General features: G+C 39.7%; 3 protein-coding genes across 36 annotated transcripts in view; 2 read left to right on the top strand and 1 right to left on the bottom strand.

The window, feature by feature from the left end:
- Positions 1-12,796, top strand: part of SWT1 (SWT1 RNA endoribonuclease homolog) — a 109,973-nt gene extending 97,177 nt beyond the window's left edge. For 16 of the 22 annotated variants that reach the window (XM_081492206.1, XM_081492204.1, XM_081492200.1 and 13 more), the window contains one exon: positions 1,051-2,035. In XM_081492206.1, the coding sequence (XP_081348332.1) occupies positions 1,051-1,180 (130 nt within the window). In that variant the 3' untranslated portion in view covers positions 1,181-2,035. Of the gene's footprint in view, positions 1-1,050; positions 2,036-12,251 lie in introns of those variants that run through there. The other 6 variants (XM_081492212.1, XM_081492207.1, XM_081492202.1 and 3 more) reach the window with 2 other exon arrangements.
- Positions 6,750-27,117, bottom strand: IVNS1ABP (influenza virus NS1A binding protein). Of its 2 annotated transcripts, XM_081492222.1 has the most exons (15): positions 26,823-27,117; positions 20,444-20,665; positions 19,351-19,479; positions 18,964-19,133; positions 18,762-18,837; positions 17,229-17,402; positions 16,777-16,902; positions 15,302-15,409; positions 11,083-11,212; positions 10,629-10,853; positions 10,061-10,182; positions 9,838-9,964; positions 9,611-9,742; positions 9,320-9,493; positions 6,750-8,189 (listed from the first exon to the last, which is right to left on the bottom strand). In XM_081492222.1, exons 3-15 carry the CDS (start codon positions 19,459-19,461, stop codon positions 7,936-7,938), a joined length of 1,929 nt encoding a protein of 642 aa, XP_081348348.1. In that variant the 5' UTR covers positions 19,462-19,479; positions 20,444-20,665; positions 26,823-27,117; the 3' UTR covers positions 6,750-7,935. The 2 variants fall into 2 exon arrangements, with proteins under 2 accessions (XP_081348348.1, XP_081348349.1); XM_081492223.1 differs by lacking the exon at positions 18,964-19,133.
- The window catches only part of LOC145506823 (uncharacterized), a 294,395-nt gene continuing 293,648 nt past the window's right edge, over positions 26,656-27,402 (top strand). For 10 of the 12 annotated variants that reach the window (XM_081492241.1, XM_081492233.1, XM_081492232.1 and 7 more), the window contains exon 1: positions 26,842-27,352. In XM_081492241.1, coding sequence (XP_081348367.1) covers positions 26,842-27,352 — 511 coding nt within the window. Of the gene's footprint in view, positions 27,353-27,402 lie in introns of all 12 variants that reach the window. The other 2 variants (XM_081492231.1, XR_014054367.1) reach the window with 2 other exon arrangements.

Below are 27,402 nucleotides of genomic sequence, written 5' to 3'. Positions count from 1 at the left end.
TGAGCCATTGGGGGCTTCCCAATAACCATGTAACTTTAATAATAAAAAGAACTGCCATTTTTCTGACGCAGTACTGGATACTGGGTATTCTTTGTGAACCCATGCAGATGACCTTAGTAGATTTAGATAGGTTTCCAGGGGATTTGAACTCTAGACACCATGTATAATGGGTTGGTTCTCTAACTGATGACTTAGCGATCCCACAGTTAATAGGCCTCCTGTCAGCTTTTGAGATTCAGCTAAGCTTCATCTTAGATACAGTTGTGAGTAGTTGGGGCAAATATTAGGCATTTACTACCTCCTTCCTCACTTCTGGTTTAGAGTAGTTAACTAGTATTCATTTGTTAATGACTAGGTTATCAATTCTATTTAAGAGTTGAAGCTGTCAAATTCCTGTCCCCTGTCCAGTGTCTGTTCCTCTCTGGAGGTGTGTCCTCTTAAAATCCACTGGTCTTGCTGTCCTTTAACTCCCAAACCAAATAAAACAAAAATATGTGATCTACTCCACAGTGTTCTTATTGGCAGCAGGTCTTCCTTGGAAACCTTTATTCATGAATTTAGTAATATCACCAAGATCGTCTCCAAGATGACTATTTAAGAATTGCGTTACTAAGTTGTTTATTCTGCCACGTTGTTTGATTCATTGGAAGGACTGATGCTGAAGCTGAAACTCCAATACTTTGGCCACCTGATGCGAAAAACTGACTCATTTGAAAAGACCCTGATGCTGGGAAAGATCGAAGGCGGGAGGAGAAGGGGACAACAGAGGATGAGACGGTTGGATGGCATCACCGACTCAATGGACATGAGTTTGAGTAAACTCTAGGAGTCGGTGATGGACAGGGAGGCCCTGGCGTCCTGCAGTCCATGGGGTCACAAAGAGTCGGACGTGACTGAGCGACTGAACTGAAGAAACCATATCTCTAGGGATTTTTACTCTCAAATATCAAATAATATATTTCAAATCCCAGTGTTCTCCTTTTGTGGTGAGATTTTTTCATTTATCTGGCTAACTGTCTTGTAGTCACATAACGTGTCTTTATCCTCTAGGGAAAAGTTAACCATTGGATGCCGCCAACTGATTGAGATGGAATATACCATGCAGCAGTGCAATGCCTCTGTCTATGTGGAGGCCAGAAACAGGGGATGGTGTGAAGACATGCTCAACGATAGGACCTAAGTGCAGATTTGTAACTTACAAGGAACTGCATTTGTCTTCAGGATCAACAGAGTACTTTTTTTCAACCTTTTGTGCCAAACCCGAGAGACTTGCAAGAAATCTCATAGATATAAAAAGATGATTGCCTAATACTGACAATCTCATTGAGCTTCTGTTGCCATCCATTGTGGAATAAATCGTGGACTCAACTCTTCAGAAGTTGACCTTACCTCCCTACCTCTACTCCTAATACTGAGCCAACGTGACTAAGGAAAGGAGAGCCATCTTTTTGGCATCTTAGGGCAAGAGCCACTGTGGCATCTGAGGAAGGCCAGGGACACAGCATTAGCATCTCTCTCAACCCCAAATATGGGTTCGTGACCAGAGACACTTTCAAACCTCAAGAAAAAATTAGGACATGACCATGCTCATCATACTCCACAAGAGAAATCTTACCCTGGACTGTTTTCTGATCAGACTGTCTTCCATGTAGACCTGGTGAAGTAATCACCTCCCTTTCACTTCCCCCAAGGTAAGGGAAGTCGAGTTTTTACGTCAGCTCCACCCTGCTACGGTAGCCTCTTCTCTTCCCTGGGCGTGTTGCTCTTCCGTGAATTTCTAATGGGAAGAACAGGGAGACCCCTCTGCTCAGTTTTCTCTTAAATGTGAAGCAGCATGGATTTATGGGATCAGGTGGTAGTGGCTGTTTGCCCCTAGCTAAGCCAAGTGTTTAATTGACTTATTCCGTTATACCATCAGTTGGAAATCCTTGTTTACTGAAGTATATTATGCTGTTGTTAATACATATGAGTAAATCTGATTTAGTATTCTATTATAAATGTTAATTTATTTTTTAAAGCAATAAATTATTTTTAGTGATTTTGCTTTTCATCTTACTTCCAAATTTTGTTTCTGAACTATGTACAGGTAAGATTATAAAAGTGACCCTCTGATAAAAGAGAATTATGCGGGAGTGCTCACTACCAGGAAGAAGGATCTGATGAGCTTTGTTTGCATAGAAAGGCACACCTCCTCCCAGGGACTCAAAGTGCCCTCAGGGAAATGAGCCCTTGTAGAAGGAAAAGCTTCCAAAGCATCTCTGCTATCTGCCTTTCCTTTTCCTTCCTTAGGAACCAAGAAAGCATCCCTTCCCCTTAACAAAAGAGCTTTCCTCAGATTTTTCTTCCTCAACTACTTCTAGTTATTATTGGATTTTGCTGTTAGGGTTTTTTGTTTTGGGGTTTGTTTTTTTTTTTGGCGGTGCCTCGCAGTTTGCAGGATCTTAGTTCCCCAACTAGGATTAAACCCAGGATCATGGCAGTGACAGCACCGAGACCTAACCATGGACTTCCATGGACCTCCCTGCTCTGCTTCATTACCTCCCTTTTCCCCTTTTATCTTTTTAATAGGTTATACTTTTTAGGAAATTTCTTTTCACTCTGGTCATGACTTATTTTACCCTATATATGTGGATTTTAATTTTATCCTAGTCTTCGTGTCTTTCACTTTGTGCATTGTCAGTTTTCAACCTTTTTATTTAAATATTTATTATAAGATGTAAAACTTTTTTTCTTTCTAGTCTCATTTTTATCTTCGGCAACATTCTTTAAAATTTTAGTATTTTTCTTTGAAATGTCAGATCTTTTTTTTCTTGTTTGTTGCCTTTTCCTGATTTTAAACTTTCTGCTTTTTTCCCCTGATAGTCCATTGCAGGAGTTGAGGGCTTCCTTTCCTCCTGTCCCCTGCTTTTTTTTCTAAGTCTTCTCTCTGGATTGGAGTAACTTGGTTGACGTAACAATCATTTAAGCACTCCCTTGCACAGAACATAAATTTGTTTTGATGGGAGACTATCATATCTTTAAAAGAACTTCAGGTTTTAAAATCTCCATTCCATATGGATAGCTATTGTATTTTGTTTGGGCAGAAGCTGTATATGCATGCTGTGAACCAGAGGGGACTGATGAGGAAAGTCCCATGAGGGGAAGAGCTCTCTGTGTAATGCCTTGCCTTAGTGAAGAGCTGTGATAACTTTCTGAGACGCAATACCCAAGGATTATTCCAGTAGAGTTCATGGAACCACTTCACACCAACCTTTCCTAGCTTACTTCCACAAGATCGACTATTTCCTTCTAGGAAGGACCTGGTTTGAACCCTCTGGTTTGCAGCTGCCATAGCTCTTCCAGCATTCTGAGCCAAAGAAAAGTTGGCTCAAGAACGATGTGTCCTACTGGGTTCTCTTGTTAGGACCTGCAGTGGGCAACTGGAACTGCCCAGGGTGGAACCTCTCAGATGGGTTCATTTCAGTTTCCTATCATTGTCTTTGCCTGTCATATGAAAGACAGGGGACACAAGACCAACCTGAAACTTTATCTCCTTGATCTTTTAGCCATCATCTTAAAAATAGAAGTCCTTTCACCCTTCCAAGGTTGACCCACTATTATTTAGTGCCTTGGTCTCCCTTAAGAGCCTAGTTCTTACAGTTCATATTCCTGATGTGACATCTCTTCAAGTTCACCTACCTTTTGGAGCCTTTTAGCTCCTACTGACTCATCCCATGAGTTAGAATGAATTTACCTTTTTCTTCTAAGAGGGAATGTATCTCACTATTAAATAATGAAATGCATCTTCCATTGAGGGATGCTGCCACCCGTACTCCTTTTCTGATTCAGATTGGATCAGATTGGACTGACAGCCCATTTTCTATCCAGTTGGTGGCTCCTTAGGCTATTTTGCCAAAAAAAACCCCACTCCAGGGAAAACAAGCAGCTGCATGAGCGTGAGCAGAATCTATAGCTGTGAACCAAGAAAGGAAGGTGGTAGGACATTCAGATCTCAGGTACCACCAAGGCTCAGTATTCCTAACTACGATCCAAATTGAGTCTCCTAGCCTGTGCAACTCAATTGTAGACTAATGGTTGTAGGCAAAACTACATTAATTCGGTACATAACCCTTGCATGGCCAGAGAATGAATGGTTCCCTGATGTGATTTCTAGTCAGGTAAAATACTGACACGTCCTAACCTCTTTAAAAAAAAGCCTTTTCCTTTAAAGGTTTGGTTAAGCTAGAAAGACAGAACCTTTCCAAGTGTACAATTTTTAGTTTTATCAGACACCATCACAGTCAGCACCTCACCTGTTATGAGTTTCAACTGCTCCTTAAAATTCCCTGTTGCTTTTCTGTAGCCAACTCCCATCCCCACCTCAGGAAGCCACTGATGTCTCCTGTCCATGTAGTTCTTTTCCGGAATGCTCTGTAAATGGAGGCTTTTCACTTAGCATGAGGCTTCTGAGGATCCGTTTGTGTTTTATCTTGTTTTCATTCTTTAGTATTTCATTGTATGGATGTACCTTTCTATCCATTCACCAACTGGAAGGGTATTTGAGTTTTCAGATTTTCCTGATTATGAATAAAGCTATTATATTCATACACAGGCTTCTCTAAGAACATGTTTTCATTTCACTTGGATAAGTACTTAGGAATAGAGCTACTGTCTCATAGAATATTTAACTTTATAAGAAGCTGTCAAACTTTCCAAAGTGTATCATTTTGCTTTTTACATTTTCCTAATGATCAATGGTAAGAAGCACATTTTCATGTTATTATTAGATTCCGTTTATCAGAGTGTCTTTTTCCAAAACTTTTGCAGGATGTTTCAGTTCATCTCTTAAATTTCTTTCTCTGATTCATTAAAATTTGGCATTCTGTGTGCATCTTTTTCCAAGCTAAAATTGTATTAGTCCCATTATTCTGAGCAAATGTTTTGCCATCTATTGACATATGCCCTTTTTAGATTCTTGTATTCCTACAAGGTATCAACCCTAGACATACCCAGCTTAATAACTGAACTTTGCTTCTCACCCTTATTCAAACCCCCAGTAGAGTACTGAGCTTCTAACAGAAGCCTAAGTATTTTGTTAGCTATTGTGCTAGTAAAAGAAGCCATGACATGTACTTGAGCACATCCCTCTCTGTATATACTCTACTTACTGTTCAGTGTATCATTATTACTTGTCTTTAAGACTCTTGAGAAACTTCCGGTCTTATATGAAGAAAACTGGTACTTCACAGTTATTTAACCTTCAGATGATTTATTCAGTGGGTCTCCTGCTAACAGGCCCAAATTTGTGGCCTGGCCTTACTAAGTATATGAGATTCATATACTGATATTTCCTTGTTTTTCTTTTCACCCAGCTGATTTACCCTGTATTTAAGTCTCACTCAGTGAGAAACTCGTCAAATCTTTGAAACATAGCGAGATACAAAAAATAATAATACTATGGAGACTGTTTTCTGTGACTCACAGTCTCCTAACTGCAACTGTGGAGATGCAGTCATGTCCTATAGAGACTTTCTCCTTTGCCGACCCCCTTAAATTTCATACGGTTTTTATAGATTATAGGGTATACTTGTCAGTCACTAAGTCGTGTCTGACTCTTTGTGACCCCATGGACTGCGGCATGCCAGGCCTCCCTGTCCCTCACTAGCAAGGATTCTAGCACTAATCATATTCCCAAATTCTCTTCCCTAAAATATGATTATGTAAGGAGTTCTACATGTTGAAAATGGTAAAATATGTAAGATTCTATACTTAGAGGCCAAGTATCAAAGCCCTATCCTTCAAAGTCACAATAAAAGAAAATTCATACTTGAGTATAATCAATTGTTCTGTTAATTCAAACAGGTATTTTACAGTTTTTGCTACTGTTTTAGGAATTGAGTATGTTTCATGCATTATTACAATTGATTTTAAGAGTGGTTATTAACCAATATCATTTCTAAACTACTCCGAAACCCACACTGGTAAAAAACAAAAACAAATTCTTTAACTTATGCTGAAGCTATGCCTTTTCTCCTTCCCTTAAAAAGAAAAAAAAAAAGTTACCTTTTAAGTGCAGATGAATAGGAACAACTGGTTAATGAGCACTTTTTTTTCCTTTTCTTATATTCAAAATATACTTCAAGAACATAATTTTAGCAGCCAGTGGCATCAATGGTAATATGATAAAACTCGGACCAAAATATTCCCACATATTATTTGCATTAAGCATGTTACCTAGGAATTGAGAAGTGATTTAAAGGATTTCATAGTGACCCCCTCCAGTAAAATTTTATTTCCTCGTGCTAAATAAATAAAACATACACAGAATCATTTCAAAAAGTCATCGTATTGGATTCAAATCTGCCAGCCTAGTTTTAGTCCGGAATGAAACTAGTGATAGTCAGGAACTACAGAGCCACCAGGCAAACTGATTTCCTTTCTTGGTGTTTCTTTGTGGAACAGATGAGTGAAATAAGGTGTCAAAGCACCAGTGGAACACCTGGGGAAAAAACCTAATTTTCTTCTTAACCCAACTTATAGACACTGGATAGTCATGTTGTCCCAGTTGGCTCATGTGATTCCCATGTGCCTCTTTACCTTCTCAGAGACAAGCAAAAAACAAAAAAAAACCCCAAATAACAGTCCTTATTTCAGATGTAAGATACCAGGTAAGTATTTTCCCACAAATACCTTAAGCTCATTGTTACTGGGAAAAAAATAAAAAAAATCTCCCCCCAAAACTTTTAGTAATGAAAAAGAACACAAACAACTTTTGGATAGTAATCCCATGGTGCAAGGATTTCCTGCAAAGTACCTTTAATATGTTTGCATCAACAGCAAGCATTAAGATGTTCTAATTTTGGCACCATAAGTTATATGTGTAGCATTACACAATACCAAGTCACCACTCCAACCAGTATTTATCCATATGAATAGAAAAACTGAACAAAAACATAGTTCTGATAAGGCTGCATTCATAAACCCAATACAGTTTAAGGTAATTTTTTTTCCACAATCAAGGACTGCTATTTTAGGATTGTTTTGTTAATGATAAAAAATAGGAATTATTTAGAAGATAAAATACTTCACTGTTCTTTACTGTTATATATAATATTGAGTGTTTTGCTATAGAAAATATACCCCCAAGAAGTCAAAGTATTTAAAAACAGTGTTATCAAATAAAAATCACAGCCATGTTACTGTTCAGCAACTCCATTCAAATAAACATTGGTATTGCATTCTTGAAAAAAAAAATCCTGTAGCTAAGGCAAAAGTTCTGAAGTTTGTATTCTGGGAGTATAAACACCTCACTGCATACTTTTAAGACTGCCACTCTGCTTCAGTAATTTGAACCTGTGACATGTTAACTTCAACAGGTAAAGAAAGTACTCTGCTAAGAATACAAAAAGTTATAAAAAGGCAATCATAAAAGATTAAACCTTGGTAGGCATGTAAGCTTCCTTTTAATAAAAACAAAAATAGTCATTGTCATCTAGTTAAGTAAGTCTCTTTGTTGTAGAGTGTTCCAGTTACTGAAAAAGGGCCTTTTAAAAACAACCCAACTGTCTGTATCTTACCCTACCCCTCTTGCCCCATAATACACATTTGAGGAGAAAGAGTCATTTAATGTGCAAACTGGCAAAACAAATGTGGAGGAGAGGGGACTTCTTGAAATGACGTGCCCAATCAATTCTTGGTTTATTCTTTTACAATATCAACTTCCAAAAAGTAACCAAAGTAGTCCTAAAAATACACAAAACAGACCTTCATCTTTGCATTCCTTTCCCAATAAACACAAAAAGTATGTACAGCATGTTTAATAATATGCAATATGCAAAAGCTTTGTGTTGCTGTTAGCAACATCTATACCCACCCACCCTCCTTATTCACAAAGTGTACCTCTACTAAACACAATTACATCACTAAGCCTGTTAGTTTGAAAGGGTCTTCAATTTGTTAAAACTGGAAAATCTTGGTATAGGGGCTCCACTCATTTGACTCAAGGTTATAGACTTCCACCGTATTCAGAAATTCATTGCCATCAAATCCTCCCACTGCATAAATTGTGTTCCCAACAGTTGTAATCCCAGCATTGCTCCGTGGTGAAGTCATGTTTCCCATCATCTTCCATTCATTTCTAGTTGGATCATACATCTCCACACAACTGATGGCATGAGAACCATCAAAGCCACCACCTACAAACAGTTTTCCTAAGAGAGAAGAGACAAGGTTAATCTGGAGAGGCTAAGAAACCCTTAAATCTGTCTTTTGCTAAAATTAGTGGTTCTCAGTAGAAAAGCCTGTTCATTCTAACTAAATGTGGCAAGGATTCCCTAGAAGCTGGGAATACAATGGAATAAAATTGATAAAAACCCATTTGCACATGTAAGTCAGGCAATTTAAAGGAAGTGCAGTTCTCACAACAGTTCTATGTGATTGCTTCTATTACTGTCATTTCACAGATGAAGAAATGAGGAACCAAGAAGCCAGACAACTTGCCTCAAGGGCACTGCAGGGTTTCTGTTAGTCCAATGCGCAAGAATGAAGATTATAGGGAAGAGGGTTTAAATATCTGAACATTTTCTAGACCCTTCCAACTACATAAAATGGTTTTGGTATAGAAATTTCTTCTTGGAAACAGACAATGAATATAACCATCTTCAAATATACATAGGCAGTTAATTGTTAAATTATTTTCAGATAAAATGTTAGCATTAACTAGTCTATGTAGCTTAGGGAAAAATCTTGATTAGGGATTCTCAAAATCCTTATTTTCACATGTGACTGACACTTAGACTACCTGTGTCCATGTACTTACGAAAGAATTGACAAAGCTCCCAGTAGGCCCAAGGCTGCAGGCCAGTGGGCCACTTACTGGTGCCTACACACTTAGGCTCTCACCAGTAGAGCCACAAGCTTTGTTCCAAAATAAATATTATGTAAATCAATAAAATGGATGTGAAAAGAAAGCTGTCTACATAAAATGATTTGGAAAGACTTGTTTTGCTTTCAATTAGGCATGGAGTAAACTAGATGATTTGTATTTCCTTTGTTTTACAAATTCTTGCTCTAAGGAAACAAACTCAAACTCCAAGATGATGCATCAGGAGTATGATTTATGAAAGAAGGTGAATATATTTATCCTATATACCCAGTACTGAGTCTCTGATTATTAGAAACTTCTAAAAGACAAACCACCAACCCTCACTGCGTCAGAAAAGATGGCTGCTTCTGAACTCTTAATTACAACAGTGCAGACTTATTACTGACATTCTCTTGGAATTTTAAAACAAACTCTTGCCACCACCCATTCCTCAACTCTCCAAATCCCAACACTCACCATCAAGAACAGCCACTCCAGCTCCTCGCCTAGCCACGTTCATGGGTGCAATTAAAGTCCAGGTGTTGTTTTCAGGGTTGTAACGCTCTACTGTGTTCAGACAATTCCAAGACTCTGCACCTCCAATTATGTACAAATAACCACCAAGCTCACAGACTGCAGACTGGTGTCTACCTATAAGATCAAGTCAAACCAAAATTACTACTGTATCTCCCAAAACTATAAGTGTGCACTGCACATACTGATGACTCAGAGGTCTTAAAAAATTACTTGAAAAGAAAATCAACTTACGAATGTTAAGAGGCGCACAGCTCGTCCATGACTTTGTTATAGGATCAAATACATCACAATTTTTCAGTCCTTTTTGACCATATGGATCCGATCCACCAACAATGTATAATTTCCCGTTCAGAGCACACACTCCTATGTGAGTATAAAATAAGGTTAAAAACTGACAACTTAATCATCATACTTAAGTACGGTTTAAGTATTTGATTATCTCAGCAGAAAAGTATTACCTGCATTACAACGGTTAGTTCTCAATTCTGGAACAGGAGTCCAGTCATCTATATTTGGATCGTACATCTCTCCACAACTCAGGTCATCTGAGTGACCATTTGATCCACCTACCACATAGAGCTGGCCCTAAGCCAAAAGCAAGAGATTAGCATTTCTGCCATTGTGAAGCTGGCAGAAAATGCTAAATGTGGGCTGCTGCTTCCTGCAAAATAACATACTTACCATGAGTGCGGCCATTTGAAATCGTGCTCTTGGTGTCCTCATGGGAGCAAGAAAGGACCAATGATCTGTGTGTGGATCATAGCATTCAACTGTTCGAAGACATTCCTCTCGGTTATAGCCACCTGGTATAAGAACCACAAACAGTTATGTTTAAAATATTAAACTGGCCCAGGGTTTCTGGTCTAGAATGTTTTAAGTAATCTGTACGAAATGAGAAAAAGAATTTTCATCCACAGACTTAAGAAGGCCCCATTTTAACTAAGTGCGTGTTATAGCTGAATGACAAAATTATCAGTGTAAGTAAATTGCTTTGTCTTGGCTTGAAAATCAGGAGACAGTTACTTACAGTTTTTAAGAATTAGAGACAGACATTAACTTGAAGACGAGGTGATACAACAGTACTCACTCTGTTTGTCATCTTAGAATGTGGTAAAGTGGAATGCCACAGAAGAAGGCATATTAAACCCTGTCTTCCGAAATTTGCACGTCATAAGCAAGCGTAAACATTCATTTAAGAGACTTAGCCAGTTAAAGCTTTTGGCTAAGTCACTCATCCTTCTGCTCTTACCTGCAGCTATGAGTTTGCCGTTCATCTCTGCTGTCCCCAGACCAGATCGTGCATATTGCATAGGAGACATGGGCTTCTCTATGAGCTCATCTGGGTGCATCTCGAAACTTAAACTTTTAATGAGTTTTGGAGTACTTGTTGGTGAGCTCTGTGGGCTGTTTCGCCCATGAAGGAAAATGACACAGAAAATACCGTCCAGTACAGCCAGGCACAAGTAAGTGTTATCTGTAAGCACAAGAGTTCTGTGTTTAAAGATGCAATTTTTATTACTTTCAGTTGCTGTGGTGATCCTGCATTGGACTCCAGACAGGGATGACCTGTTACTCTTTTCCAAATTTAGTTGCTTCTGAGTTTTTTTCCTCAGTCAACTTAAAAGGATGATATGGTTCTAACTTAAAACTCCTTCTTAAAAAGAAAGAAACCAAAGGCAATCTGACAAGTGTAATACACTTACTTGAAGTCTTCTCCGAAGCAACGATTTTCCACTCATGCTTAGGGCTTTGTATTGTAGCATTTGGAGAAGACAGACATCCAATGGAACTGCTACTTATCTGCTTATGGCCATTCTCACGTGGTGGCTTTTTCTGCAAAATCAAAAGGCAGCTACAGAAACCTAGCCGAAGACCATACCTGGTGTACCTTTGCTCCTGAGCTATTCCACAACACTGAAACAACACTCAGTACCCTTCACTTAAGCATGACATTTACAGAACACCTAGACTGAACACACTTTCCGACTGACATGCATCACTGGCATTCTTCCACCTCCACTTAATAAGGAAACAACTATACCTACCCTGGTCAAGAAAAAGCTCAAGTTCAACAATTAAAAAAACATTGCAGATCCAGTAGCAAAATACTCAAGGGGAGAACAAAAGGAAACTCCTCTCTCATAATCCACATAAGCTCACATAGTCTTTGTATTTAAATATAGAATCTCCCAAAATACGTTATAAAGCTAAAATAGCAAGAATTAACTGAGAGAATACATTTAACTATCTCCATGAAACTGCCAAACTTAACTAAATCATATGTACTGGTATCCTCCTTCATACAATGTTAGCAAAAAGTGAGCAGACATATATCCATCCAATCTCTGAAAGTTATTTTATAGGAAAAAAGTGGCAACTGCAAGAAACATTTACAACTGTATTTCTTTAGGATTGTCCTAAAGGTATTATAGAGTGGTTTTCTAGACAAGTAAAAGTGTGAGTTGTTCAGTGGTGTCCGACTCTTTGTGACCCCAGGGACTGTAGCCCGCCAGGCTTCTCTGTCCATGGAATCTCCAGGCAAGACAACTGGAGTGGGTTGCCATTCCCTTCTCCCAGGGATCTTCCATCCCAGGGATTGAACCCAGGTCTCCCACATTATAGGCAGATTCTTTACCATCTGAGCTATCAGGGAAGCCCAGACAAGTAAAACTACATCAAAACACAAAAGTAAAAAATGGTCCTCGGAAATTAATAAAGCGGTAACACTAATAGAATCAAACATCCATAAAGGAATACACAGGAACATAAAAGAGGGAGAAATGGGCAAAGCTGCAAATTTCCAAATGACTATGATTACACTGTGCCCTCATGTATGAGTTCCCTTTGATGGTTTTCTTCCAATTTCTTTCAGCCCTAAATACTTCTAAGGAATATGATCACAAGGCATCAGAAGTCAAGACTACCCTGGCAGGAAGTGCTTGCTGAATGAACAGGTACCACCATCAATACCTGTCTAAGTTTACTCATCTATTTTGGTCCCCAGGGCCAGAGCCACATGAGTAGGTAGGATCTCTAAGGGAAATTTCTCTTTAGAGTGGAAGAAGGACATGTGACAATAGAGAAAAAGATTCTGGTAGCTACTTGAAGCTGGAAAAAAACTATCAAGTTTGGTGTGGGCAATTCAGCAAACGTGGTTGCAGTATAAGAAGCTATTTTGAGAGAAGACAGAGAATGTATCATGGTGATGGTTTTCATCAAATTCCATTTACACATTATGTACCTAGGTATTATTGGGTACTTTATTCACATCATCTCTCTTAATCCAGGAAGGGCAATACACTTATCCATCTGATAGACAAAAATACTGAAAATCAGAGAGAAGATATACAATGCCTAAGGCAATAAAACAAAAATAAAAATTAGGAATTCTGAGTATAAAGCCGCTCTTTTATACTATGACAGTCTGTTTGTATCCTCTGCTAATAGCAATTAGAAGGTACATAAAACCCTATCCCAATCTGTGGGAAAAAGGAAGCCAAGTAACACAAGTTGATGATGGCTTGATCAAGAGCTTTTACTGCAGTTAAAAAAACTGTTCTAATGCACGGCTTTGAGAGAAAAATCAGTGTGAAAGAAAAAAGCATGGTAACAATGATGACTACTTAGTGTTATGTAACTACAAGCCTTATAGAGAAATGCTGGTCAACTCTTATATTTCTTCCAGAACATTTTCAAATTGAATTCTTTACTCTCCTTTATCTTCAAACTTTCCCTATCAACTCCTCCCATTCAGCACACCCACTGGCCTACACTTTGCCTCTGAACTCCCCTCCCCAAGAGGGTGGTCCCTGGTGGCTTTTTCAGCCACTATCACTTTTCAAGCTAAGGGTTTCTTAACCTTAATAACTTTTTTGGAAATTACAACCACTAAAGGTTACAGAGTGGCTTCCTAAAACCAGTGTAGATGAGAAACCCCTGACCTTTTTACATTCCCTCTGAGTATGATTTAAGATAGTCAACAATTCAGTCCTTCAGACTTTTTCTCCTATGTTACCTAGCTTGGACCACTCTGAGGCTAATGGGTGCTTCTCAACCTCACTTCCTATTTCTGAAGCCTAATGTCTCCTCTTCCTTCTTACTTCATTCTATTCATGGCACTTCCTTTGAATGAGTCACACTTGTCAGGATCCTGCTCACCCTCAAATTCTTCCTTTTCCTTGATTTTCCCCAACAGTCACTAAGGACCTTTGCAACTAGAAATGTCTAGTCTACCTTTTCCCTTCTCCTCAAATCAAGCCCTCATCAATTTTTTTTTTAATCTGAACTACTACTACTGCTTGTAATAGTTTACAGAGTGGTCTCACAAGCTTTACTCTATCCTCTGTACCTGGTCATAAAAATAGGGTTTGATGCTTTTAGTAAGTAAAAAACAAACAATCCCCTCCCCCCAAATCAGCTGGAATTCCACAACCCAGAGAGTGCCACCTAATAGTTCACTGTTTGTCTACAATATGACTAATGAACTTGTAGATCTTGGCAGTATGGAAACAACCATCATTTGACCAGTCCCCCTGCTGCTGGACTGCTGCCCAGGTTGTCACTATCGTTAAAGGCGTGAAATGTGTTTGTTCAGATCACTCTACTCCCTTGTCTAAAATTCTCTGAAATCCCCACTACTTGTAGAATCAAGTATAAAGCCCCAATCAGACTATATTTACCTACTTTTCCAGTCGTGAGACCTGCAACTCCAAGAGAATCTCCTTGCCCAGGTATTCTTTGCTACCTGACACACCTCTATCTGCCACACAAACTCTTCTGTACCCTTAGACTGCTCAAATGTTGCCTACGTTGTGAAATTTCCCTGGTTTTTCCTCTTGGTTCCACCCTCCCTGAATGTCTTTTGTAGGTAATGCTTCTAAGTCTGTTCCGTTTTACCTCCTCCTGTAAGGTCCTGGAAGCAGAAACTGTCTCTTACACATTTGGGGGCCCTCTTATGTAACATCATGGCCTCCCACTTACTAGGCACTCAACCACTGCCTGATGAAAGTGCTTAAAAAAAACCCATCAACCTATGATGTTTGGAGACAAGGGGAAAGATAGCCTCAACGTTCAGAATGCACAAATGTACACCCAAAAACTTCTGTGAAGATAAAAATGTTCAGCCACTACTGACACAGAACACCTAGTAATATCACCATATAGGTTGTTTTCTGAGTCTACCATTTACCTTTTAATTACTAAAGGGAAACATCCATTAATTTGGGTCAACTCAGCCTACTTTATATTTCATCCCTCACAAATACAATGCTGAGCTAAAGGCCAAACAAAACAATACATACTGTGTAACCATTTACATAAATTTCAAACATGAGCAAACTAAGGTAATGTTTCATAAGTTCAGATAATGGCTCCCCTTGGGGTAGTGTAGGGCAGTGACTGGGAAGGGGGCAAGAGGAAGGCTTACAGAATGCTTGAAATCTTCTCTTCTTCACCCAAGAAGAAGTTTTTAAACCAAGGGGTTCACCATGTGACACTTATGATCTGTACACTTTTCTCTGTTATTTACCCATAAACGAAAAAAGTTTATACCTGGATTTGTAAAACTTAGGTTTAATAGTCATTCCTCTGACAACTATTTTTTATAGTCCAACCAAAAAACCAAAGAATTTCTATGTTGCTTCATCTTATTGGTCCTTTTTCTTACTACTTGCAAATCCTATTTGATCAAGACAAAAAAAAAATTTAAATGGGGTTTCCTAGTTTGCTGTGTTAATTTCTATTTATGTGGCAAAAGTGGTAGTAATGCAAGAAAGATAGGCTGGTTTTTCTCCCGCAAATGTTTCTGTCCAGTTATACCAATGAAGTTCTTTCACTTTCCTTTATTAAAGGAAAATTTCAGTATACTATAAAATGCTCTAATCAAACTTTAACCTGAGGTTACCTCAGATGTGCATTGTGTACCTGCACAAACTGAATGTGGTCATCATCACTGCCAAACACCTCAGCCTGTCCATCTAGTAGGTTCCCATCAAGCAGCTTGTGATCAGCTGAGTAGTACAAGGTTTGAACCTGCAAAACAGCAACAGAATACCCATGTGGCTACTGTCTCCATGGCTACTCCACTAGTATGCAGATCACACCAACGCCTCATGGTAACCTCCAGTGTGCTTCTTGAATTCTTGACATCTTACTCTGGCAGGATCCCCAAAGTAAAGAAAACATGTCATGGTGGTAAAAATTAAAAAATAAAATAAAAAATAAGATACAGAATCTTCTAATACTGGCTGAAGAGTCCTTGGCTTGGTTGGCTTGAAAGAAATCTTCATTTTTTTCATAGCTTCCATGATACAGCATTAAGAAAAAAAAGGGACCAGTACAATATATAGACTCTTAAAGAATGTACATATTTACAATAAAATACTGAATATGGTTTACACCTTCGAAGATAAGTGGTCTAATATGTATAAACATATTTCTGTCCTGCAGGCAATGTACAAAAAAAAGAGAGAAAAAAAAAACAAATGCAAAAGCTCAAACAAGCTGCACAGCTACCTCCCTTAACAGATGCAAACACATGGCTAATGCATCTGATTTTCAAGTGGGAAACCAGATAGAATTTAAAGATCACCTCTTTGCCTTTTTAAAGTATAATGATAACTGGGTTTCTAAAGGCCTAACTGCTTTTGTAATAAGCCTTTCGTGTATCTGAAAGGCTTAAGTGGAGGGATAAACTCAAGGTCAACTCCACTGTTTCACCTGCATGTTTAATTCCCATCATTTCTCCGTCGATTTTTCCTTGTGTATTTTTTAAAAAGTAGCCCAAGTTAAGTGAGTGACTCTATATATGAACAACACCAATGAAAGACACAAAGCTTTAAAGATAAAAATCCTGTAAAGGAGTAAACACCATTAAATCATCATCGTTCTCTGCCCACAGCGGATTTTTCTTAGGAGAACTGGGGCAGGACTGCTGCTTCTTTACGTGTCAATACACTTGAGGATTCTTCTTGTTTCTTCAGTCTTGGTATCCTAGTTTTGTTAATAAACCTATGGGGAGATAAATCAATGGGGAGGAACAACCATTAGAAGCTTTTACCTACTTGTCAAATTTAAAGCAAAAACCTGTGAAGAAAAATTAAGAATCTACAGAAAATTTCAGTACCACCTCCCATGTCTAAAGCAAATTACATGCTACTTTAAAGAAAGTTAACAGCACATAATAAGCAAAGAAATAAAAAAAAGAAAAGCAGAAGACCAAACTGAACAGTTCATTCAGCTCACCTGGACACCCCCCCTGTTTCTCAGCTTAGGGGTACCTATAGCAAAATTTAAATTCTTTAGGGTCATTGTTATAAAATAAAAGTGAAAGGGAATCCTTCATGTTATAGCAAAATCATTTTTAATAACTGTTGAGTCCCATTTACTTTAAAACTAACCTCTTCCATCAGCTCTTCCAGACTGTCTCCATTCTCCCAGATGCTACGCTGCACCCAGTTGATTACCTTTGTGTACAGTTTGCCATTACTGGGCAAGCAAACATTATCTTCAAGCATTACCTCCAGCTAGAGTGGGGAAAAAACAAAGACACACGGATCAGTGTTGAGCCTCTTAATTCTCTATTTCATAACAAAGCTGTCATAGATGCCCAATTACACTCCATACATTTATTCTAATTTATAAGGAAACCAGTAGCCAAAAAAGAAAAGTAAACAAACTGGTAGGCAGGAAACCATTACACTGCTAAAAATAACATCACTTCAATGGACCGTCATTTTCATAATCACTACTCACTTGCTTGAAACATGAACAAAGATTATGTTCTTAGAACTAAACAGTATATATCTCTTTATAGATTTACCTTTACATCTTTAATCTTTATAGATTTTACCTTTAGCCGTGGAAGTTTAAGAAACTCTTCCTCTTCTGAAATTTGTAACAAATGTTCCTGAATGTAAGCATCAACCTTATTCAACAAACGTGAGTCTCCCATACAACTTGCAAAATTTCGGTAAGAGATGCAGCTGGTAACATCCATTCTAGATAGTAAATAGTCACCACAAACCTTGGGGAAAAAAATACACAAGTGTCAACATTTACACACACTTTATTTAACAAATATTTAATATTCCATGTAAGTACTATGTGACAATATAAAAATTAATCAAAAGAATTCACTGCCTTAATAGAACAAGTTAAACTGTAGGAAGAATGAAGTGAAGTGAAGTGAAAGTCCATCAGTCATGTCTGACTCTTAGTGACCCCATGGACTGTAGCCTGCCAGGATCCTCTGTCTATGGAATTCTTCAGACCAGAAAACTGGAATGGGTAGCCATTCCCTTCTCCAGGGGATCTTCACAACCCAGGGATCGAACCCAGGTCTCCCACATTGCAGGTGGATTTTTTACCGTCTAAGCTACCAGGAATACATGTATACAAACAATAACATCAAAGAAGAACACACAAATACATAAGTTGTTTAAAATGCAACAAATTGAAATGCTATGAAAATGCACATGAAATGTTCAGAAAGTATCTCCCACTAGAATGACAGACAACGCTTCATAAAGGCAATTATGTGAACTGGCCTCTAGAGGGGAGATGATGTTGAATGGAGATAGGTACTAGGCAAGATGCTGCAACAATTTAGTTTGCCTAGAACAAAAGATAAGAAAATCTGGAAATATTTTGGAGGAATAGCAATTAAATTAGGGAGAGCCTGGAATGCTAACCTGAGGGACATGTGCTACAAGCACAGAATGGTTTTTAAGCAGAGTGACATGAGAGGAGGGGAACAGGAAAACTTCTTCCTTAGGGGCCAGATGGTAAGCAGCTTAGGCTTGTGGGCCATACTTTCTCACAACTATTCAATTCTGTCACTGCAGGTAGAAAGCAGCTGTAGACTACATGCCCATGAAAGCTATGTTACAATAAAACTTTATAAAACCAGGCAGCTGGCCTAAGGCTTGAAGTTTACTGACCCTACATTACAGGATTAAAAGCTTTTCTTCTTCTATAAATTATTAATGCCACTTCTCAGTGGCATTAAATTCTAGAAAGAAAACTTCTAAAGACGAACTGAGAAATGTAGAAGAATCAAGAATTAAGGGTATGAGTTACATGACTAACTGAGAACAATCAAGACTGTTTTAATTCGTGTTATTAGAGACTGACTTGGATACCCCACCAGAGAAGGCTATTGAAAGAGCAAGACTGTAGCTTGAATTATCTAAGAGGAAGTGTGACCGTTACTATAGCTAAACAGTTAAAATTATATACATACTCACATCTCTAGGGAGGAAAAGGGGACATTTTCAAGTTCTTGAGACCAACAGATGTCTTATGACAAATTATACAAACTAATTATATAAAGTAAGACCCCCCTAGTAACATTACTCCTTGTGTATTACTTCTGTTACTCTACCTGCTTTACACGGTCCATCTTCAGCTTTTTTGCTGCAGAATAAACATCTTTGACTAATTCCTTATCGGCTTTCAACCTATTGGGAAAAAAAAGGTTCTGTATCATTTATCATACCATGGCCTTAAAACACAGATTCTTAAATAAATTTAGAGGGACTTGGAATTTCATTTCCTAGTTATATGATGTACTTCAGAGAACTTACTGAGCAGTGTAGGCATAATTCAACAAGACTTCAACAGCTTCCGGATTGAGATCATCAAACTTAACATGAGAAACTCGGTGAGGATCACTGTCACTATTAAAGATTTCAAATAAATAGGGACTGCAGCAGGCCAGGACTGCTCTGTGTGCTAACATCTCATGGCCACAGACCTGCAACATCAGGCATTAAAATTAGAAGCACTGTGGACTATGTATTTCTCTAGCTAATTACTATATCGTATCCTTCATCTTACGTTTCTAAGTCATTGTCTTTTAAATTTATTTCATTAAATGCCTCTTATGAGAAAGAAAATAAGCCAATCCAGGAACATACGGTTTTCAGTAATGAAAGATCAGTTCTGTAAGTTACCAATTAAGTTTTAAATACCTGCAGTCGAACATCACAGAACTGCCCACTTTTCCTCAGGGCATTCAATTTGGCAACAGAAGATTCAATGAAATTTTCATCTTCAAACATTAAATATCCATTGGGAATCATTTTTCTTTTTAAATTTGGCTAAAGGGCAGAAATAAAGCCAAGTTATTTTTACTTATAAATGGTGATTTTTATAACATTTTGAAAAGTAATACAGTATCTTTAATTTTCAAATTCCATCCTATCAATAATACATAAAACTTTTATCACACAAGAACATTGCTAAAACAACACTGGCACGGAATGTCCAAGCCTTGTACCCCTATACTTTGGTCCTAATTCTTTTTAGGAATTCGTACAGCAGTGGTATGATATCCTAGCAATTTTGGCCAGGTTTCTATTAGTATACACACTGTGAAGGGGAAGAAGATGGAAACCCAGCCCTCCCCAAATCCATTCAACAAGCAACTGAAAAGTCTGGAAGGATGTGAAGTGGTCATTACATACAGATTCCTTGGATTGGGGTTATAGGCACTCCTTTACTCACAAATGAGAAAAACTGATTTAAGACTAACTTAAATTCTGTTCCCTTTGCTCTACTCAATATTCTATGATAACCCATAGGAGAAAAGAATCTAAAAAAGAATATATATGTATATGTATAACTGAATCACTTTGCTGTACACCTGAAACTAACACAACATTGTAAACTGACTATATGCCAATAAAATTAAAATAGTTTAAAAAATTCTGTTCCCTTTGCAAGTTTCATTTATTCTAAACTACTTGTCTCGTAACAATACATGTTAGAAATGTATGTTCTTTAAAAATTTTTCCATTTCACTTTTTCCTGTGAACAAATGGACTAATGGCTACACAAAATACATCATTAAAAAGTGGTAAAAGAAGGTTTCAGTTTGAAGTAAGTGATTTATTTAAATTCAAAATAGTTTACAGAAAAGACAAAAAATAGGAAAAAAATTTTTTTTCTACAAATGCTATTGACTTCTCCGCCTTTTAAAAAAATTATGAAAGGATGCTGGTGTACTTGGCACAGTCTTTAGGAAAAACAAATGTGTGCACTGACCACTGAATATTCACTTACCTGCTATACTAGTGAGAACTGTATTTCTGGGATGCTTTAAATAATCCAAGGACAAAGGAAACTCAACAGTTCGGCGAGGTATGAAGACAGGTGGTTGAAGTGAAGGCAGATGAGTCTTAAGCTCTAATGGTGATTCCAAAACTATCAGGCTTGAAAATGATGTAATCAAGTCCTTTAAAGCTATAGACACGAATTTCTTCTGTGATAATCATGCATCATAATCTGTAATAATGAAAATTTTTGGATATTCAGAATGATCAAAGAATGTCATTGATCTAGGTAGAGCATGCAAAGTCCTGATCTTAAAGACATTTCAAGGTAAATGGCACAATACAGAAATAATACAAATGTAACTATACATAAATATTTTCATTTAACTTGCAACCACTCAGGTGATTAAAAAAAAAACTCTCCCCAGAAGGCAGGAGCTAGTGACTTATCATTTAAGTGAGATACACGAGAACAAATGTAAATATTGGTTAATTCCAATATTCGTTACTGTGAGATTCTAATTAATACATAAACATGTGATCTGCTTTCACCAGCCAGCAGCAACCTTCATTATTTCCAGATGTGTATACAATGCTACAGTCAAACCAGATACACTGTTTCCCAAATATGCTCTGCATACTTCTTCATCTCTGTACCTTTGTTCAAGTTTTTTTTTTCTTGTTATACCCTTAACACAGCCTCTGCAGATGACATCTTACCTTCATAGAGCCCCCACCAAATCCCCCCAGCTGAGAACGTCGTTTCTCTCCATCCTCCACATACTGCACCCTCCCTGAATGTGTGTTTGTGTGATCTTCCAGCTGGTCTATTCTGGGTTGTATACCTACTTATCTTCCATGATTCAAGGTCCCTTGAAAGCAGAGCCTCTGTCTTGTTTATCTTTGTATCCTTCCCATCACCGCCCCCCCCCGCCAAAATAAGTAGCCTAGAAACCTGAATATAAAGATAAGTAATTTGTTGAAACAAACTAAATAAACAAAAAGGAAAATATTAATGTCTGTGCTTTATATGACCATTTTTTTCTCATATATAGTAATAAACTACCAATAGAAAGTTATAGTTCAAATCAAATCTTCAAGGAAATCATTCAGTCCTCCTACCTTCTCTTTCCCCCTTATTTTCACATCATTAACTAAAGTGTCCAAGTCAGCTGGTTCTTATTTTTTAATTACCTGAACTGCTATTATACCACCGTCTAATTCTGCAAACAGGACTAAATAAGAAATTATCTGAAAGATGTGCATACTTTTAAAAATGGAAATCTTAAAATTACCTGGATTCTTATACATCAATCAAGCCCACAACTCTAACAATTACGATGAATGGTCTCTTACCCCAGAACCCACTCAAAGGCTAATCCAGTTCTACTTCAACAAATTACTGTATTAAGTTCAACAGCTGCACAACCTAAATCCTGTATGCCTTCACTGGTTTCTCCATAGCTTAGGTTTTATCTCAAAGAAACCTGAGTATTCGGACTCCAGTTGGGACTGTTGTCAATGCTTATACCTGAAATGAAACTATTCCATACCATCATGAAATACTCATTTCCTCTGCTGTTCACTTGCATCTAGATTAGTTAATTCAGCTCTTAATTCTATGTACAAAGAGAGCACACTATCTAAAAGAAACCTTAAACATTTCCAGCCAAGACCTAGCCCAAGTTAGGAAAATCTATGCAAGGGTGAAAGGGAGCAACCTTTCTATGCAAGTTATGTTAGAAATGGTTTAAGTGTATGCCCTTTGAGAAACAAAACACAAATGGAGATTTGTAAGTATTTTAAGCCTTGACCAGTTTTATTCAGTATTTCTTTGTAAACTAGCCTTGATTTAATCAAGAATTAAAAAATGGCATCTGTACACAAACATATCTTGCTTTACTGCACTTTACTGTACTGTATTTTGGGCTTCCCTTGTAGCTCAGATGGTAAAGAATCTGCCTATAATGCAGGAGACCGGGGTTCGATTCCTGGGTGGGGGGAAGATCCCCTGGAGGCGAGCATGGCAACCCACTTCAGTATTCTTGGGCTTCCCTTGTGGCTCAGCTGGTAAAGAATCCGCCTGCAATGCAGGAGACCTCAGTTTGATTCCTGGTTCAGGATGATCCACTGGAGAAGGGGTAGGCTACCCACTCCAGTATTCTGGCCTGGAGAATTCCATGGCTGAGTCTATAGGGTCGCAAAGAATCAAACACGACTGAGCAACTTTCACTTCACTGGAGAAAATCTGGAGCAACTCTTACCATACACATTTGTACAATGTTATTAGTTTTGCAATAGAGTGCTACTACATTAGTGTGTTTAGTTGCTCAGTCATGTCCGACTCTTTGCGACCCCATGGACTGTAGCCTGCCAGGTTCTTCTCTCCAGAGGGCTTTCCAGGCAAGAATACTGGAGTAGGTTGCTATCCCCTCCTCCAGATATTCCCAACCCAGGGATCAACCCCAGGTCTCCCACATTGCATGCAGGATTCTTTACCGTCTGAGCCACCAGGGTAGTACTAGGTGATTTTCTAGTAAAGCAAGGTCTTAATATGAACCTCATCTCTTTGATGTCTGCTGATTAGTATAACCCTGCTTGATTTCAAAAGCTAACTCAAGTTCACTTGACATTTAAATTAATGCAACAAACTTAGTTTAATTACTGTGGCCTCACTTACTATGTATGCGCCTTCTCTCACCTACCCCCAAACTGGAAGAGGTCACATGAACTTCTGCCTGCAAAACCATGTCTTTCAAAGTTCACATTCACTCTCACTGAAGTTAGCATGGGCAAATTAAGTTTTAAGCCTTTCCAAAAATTCATAGATCTTCTTCTGGTCTATGAAACTCGATGGAACAAATATGTAGGGAGAATTTTTTTTTTTAATATTTTAAAAGCCAAGCCAAAAGCCCCAACATCCCAGGCATATAGAAAAGTATAAAATTTAGAATTTTGATATTTAAAAAATACATTTGACAAATCCACTTTTAAAATGAAAACTGAAGTCAAGTACAATATATTCTGGTAAATACACTTCAGTTTCTTAATTTGGCCAGTGCAAGGAAAGAGAGACAGACGACTCATAAATAAATAATTTTACTGCTTTAGTAAAACCCAGCAGTTCACGTTACCACAGCTCCCCCAAAGATTAGCTTAACTCAAATACAATTCAGTAAGTCTCATCAAAGAGATGTTAAAAAAAAAAAAAAAAAAAAGCCATAGATCTCACTCAACATTCTTGGGCTTTCAGTAAGAGTAAGATAAAATGTTATCATCAAACTTTTAAAGCATCCTGAAAAAACCTCAAGGCAAATTACAAGCATTATTTAAGCTTCAAGGCAATCTTTAGAGGGTAGCCAACTTACAAAACAGCAAGTAACTCCATTTTTAAAGAACAGACTTTATAATACAAAGAAAATTAACGAATCTTTTTAAAACTAGAAGTTCTAGATTACCAACATCTGAAATGATCCATCTATATACACCAAAACTCACCAAACTCACTCACTCGCTCCATGCCTTTAACCTCATTGTTCCATAGTTCTTACATCCCACACACACTAATGGCTCCAAACAGATGGCAGACACAATTTGGAATGCGATGCTCATAACACAACAGAGTTAACTCCATTCCCCAGCCTCGCACACTCCACAGACCAATCAGACAGACAGACAAACCAAGCAGCGAAAACAGTTCACACAAAAGGGGGAAAAGGTACAAAAGCACACATATTCCAGAAACTGCAACAATTTCTGTTTCAACAGCCTGCAGTTTGCAGGATGCATATGGTAAATAGTAGGAAAGGAAGTAAGAGATCAACATTAAGATGATCTAAACAGAGCTGAATTTTTAGCACAGAGGCACAAGACACTAGCAGAAACGTGGAGGTGGTCTGGAGGAATGGGTAAAACATGGGAAATTATTATACCCTTGCTTATCCTAACTAAGGCAACAATGATATTTTAGAGACGGTATCTGGCATCATTATAAAAATCAATATCAAAATTAGAACTCAAAAAGCATAACAGAGACATTTTTAGTTTACTGCATGCTTAAAGTTGCGAAGGAAAAGAGGAATTTGCTTTGAGATATTTATACGGCTTACGTACCTGTTGGGCATCCAGGTTGATGCCAAAAGTGTTACGGATAGTGAGGTGTAGGTTTTGAAATCATTTATAAGGTGGTAATTAAAATTTCTACTTGAAGGTGGCAGAGGATGAGATAGATAGCGTCACTGACTCAATGGACACGAGTCTGAGCAAACTCCAGCAGATAGTGAAGGACAGGGAAGCCTGGCGTGCTGCAGTCCATGGGGTTGCCGAGTCAGACAAGACTTAGTGACTCAAGAGCAACAACAAATTAAAGTTCACCAGTGAATATAAGAATGTATTTTCTGTGGTTCTGACAGAAAACAGAAATCACTCCCTTATTCGTTAATTCTTCCATTTACACTTCCAAGCACAAGGGAGGGGGATCCCCAATCTTCTTGTAGATTTGAGTATACAACCATAATGTTGAGAAGTCAATGAAATGACTTTTAGGGGTACATTGTCTAACGTCAATGATTAAGACAGTTCCCCGAGAGAAAAACATTTTACAATAAAAAACCAAAATGCTTATTTGCAAAACATTCAACTGCCATCTAAAACATCCTTCAAGCAAGAAAAAACAAAACCCCACTCCAAAGCAAGTAGCAAAAAGACACTAATTTAAAACCAAAACCTGGAACACTGTTTTGAGGGCAAGAGGTGGAAAAACAGAACTACAAGTTAAGATAAATTAAGAAATCAATATGTATTAACTAATGATAGAGATTTCAAATATTAGGAAAATACAGAGGAAAATCATTCTGGGTCTCTTTTAGGTCAGTGATGCTAGTTCAGTTTTTCTCTCTCACTACCAAATTACAGACATTTGACAAGTAGCCTGCCAGCTGGTATTAAATTATGGTATTCTCAACCCAATTCTAAATAGGGTACGCCTCACCTTCTGATAAACAAATAACGACTGCTCCTTCAGCATCTTTCAGGAGAAGTTTCAGCATGATTATGCCTAAAGCTATTCATCAATATTTTCTTATCCTTAACCACCAGTGCTAGAATAATTGAAAGAAAATATTGTCTCAGTATAGTCCCTGCTACACTTGAACTGTTTAAGAGTAGTACTACGCTTACCGAGTTGTTATTTACTAGTGGACAGAAGGTCACCACACACGAAGTCCTCAAAGAACAGCTTGATGCCAGCGTGTTCCAACCCTCCATCACTGACAACAGATATTGGGTAACAAAATAAATCCTTTAATAGGCCTCTGATTTCTACTTACTAGTTTTTGAAACGGCAGCGGCCTCAAACAATAGATCTACTTTGTATTGGGGGAAAAGTAAAATTTCTAAAGTATTTATGGTTCAAGTTTCCCTAGGGCTAACCCTCAGTCTGATCCTACTGCCTGATACCTTCTTACCATCAGGAGCTTACAACCAGAGTCTCTACGCAAAATGCGCAGAACGACGGAAAAAGAACAAACCTCTCCGCTGATTTTTTTTTTCGGGGGGGGGGCGGTGCGGCGGGGATGGGAAACAAAGCGGCGAGGGCCCCAGAGTGACTGTCTGGAGAGCCCTGCAGTCCCAGGCCTTCATCCCCGCGCGGCCCGGCCGGAGCCCACTGCGAAGGCTGGGAGGCAAGGCGCCCAGCGTCTGCACACCCCCGCCCGGGATTGGCCCGGCCCGCAGTCATTCAGCGCCGACACGTCAGGGCAGCAGCTCCCTCCCTCCTCCCGCCCCCTTCTCCCCGCGCTTGGCAAGAAAAGCGGGCAACGTGGAGCGGGAACAAAGGACCCCGCGGCCCACGGCGATCGGGAGCGCGGTGCCACCCTACCCCAGACCCAGGAGCACCGACGGGGCCCTGGGCCGGCTCCCCGCCCACAGTCGCCGGGTCTTGCGAGGGCTCACGGGAGAGAATCCAGACCCCGAGCAGACACCCACACACACACTAGGCGGGGTTCCTGACAGCAGAAACGGAGATTCCCGCGCCCTCCTTCCGTAAAGTCTTGACCCAGGCTTCCCGAGAACCCCCTCAACCCAAAACTTCTCGTCCCTCCCGCCCTGCTTCCTCGGCCGCAGCGCTCTCCGAGGCGGCCCGCCACCCGCCTTTGGCCGCTGACGCGACCGGGCAACCACGGCAGCGCAGGGGGGTCCGCGCGGCGCCGGCTCCTCGTCCACAGAGAGCAGCGGCTGTGGAGGCTTGCGGAGCCCTGCCCCCCGGGACCCCGCACCACTCCGCGCCGCCCACCCTAAAACCCCAGCCGCCCGCTCCATCCGCCAGCTCGGAGTCTGGCTGCACCCTGCCCTTCCTCCCCCGCCTCGTCAGTAGGACCAGCGCAGATTACCTGGTTCATCTCTGAAGAGATGAAAAAACTCATCTCTGGAGCTTCAACGGGGAGCAAAAGGAAGCTGGCGGGAATCTGCCCAACCGAAAGCGCCTCGAGGCAGCGAAAGGGGGAGCGACCGAGCGAGGAGGGGACGAGCGCACAGCCCCGCGGAGGCTGTGAGGCCGGGAGAGCACCGGGAATTCGCCGAGACCCGCTCGCTCGCTCGCTGGTACAGCTGCGCTGGAACTGCAGGCGGCGAAGCACTGCACGGCAGCCCCGAGCGACCGCCCTCCACGCGCGTCCCGGAGACACTGCCGCCGCGGCGGCCCGCGCGCGCCGCACCCCCCTCGCACGTCACCACGTGCGCCGCCTTCGCCGCGGTCTCCGCAGACGCCAACGCCTCCCCGACGCTTCCGGCTGGAGAGCCGGCAAACGACCGGCGAGCGCAGCAATATCGCCCTCGCGGCCCCGCCCACCGCTGGCTCCGCCCCCGCCACCCCGCCCTTCTCCCCCGCCCTGTGCAGTTCCGTCCTGCGCAGCTCAACTAGGTCAGCGCAAGGTGATCCCTGAGAGAGGGGGGTGCTTCGGCCGCGCAGCC

This window comes from Giraffa tippelskirchi, chromosome 5 (genome assembly GCF_054371585.1).
Source record: "Giraffa tippelskirchi isolate mGirTip1 chromosome 5, T2T-mGirTip1v1.2.pri, whole genome shotgun sequence".
NCBI classification, from domain to species: Eukaryota; Metazoa; Chordata; class Mammalia; order Artiodactyla; family Giraffidae; genus Giraffa; species Giraffa tippelskirchi.
This window is presented reverse-complemented; position numbering and strand designations above follow the sequence as displayed.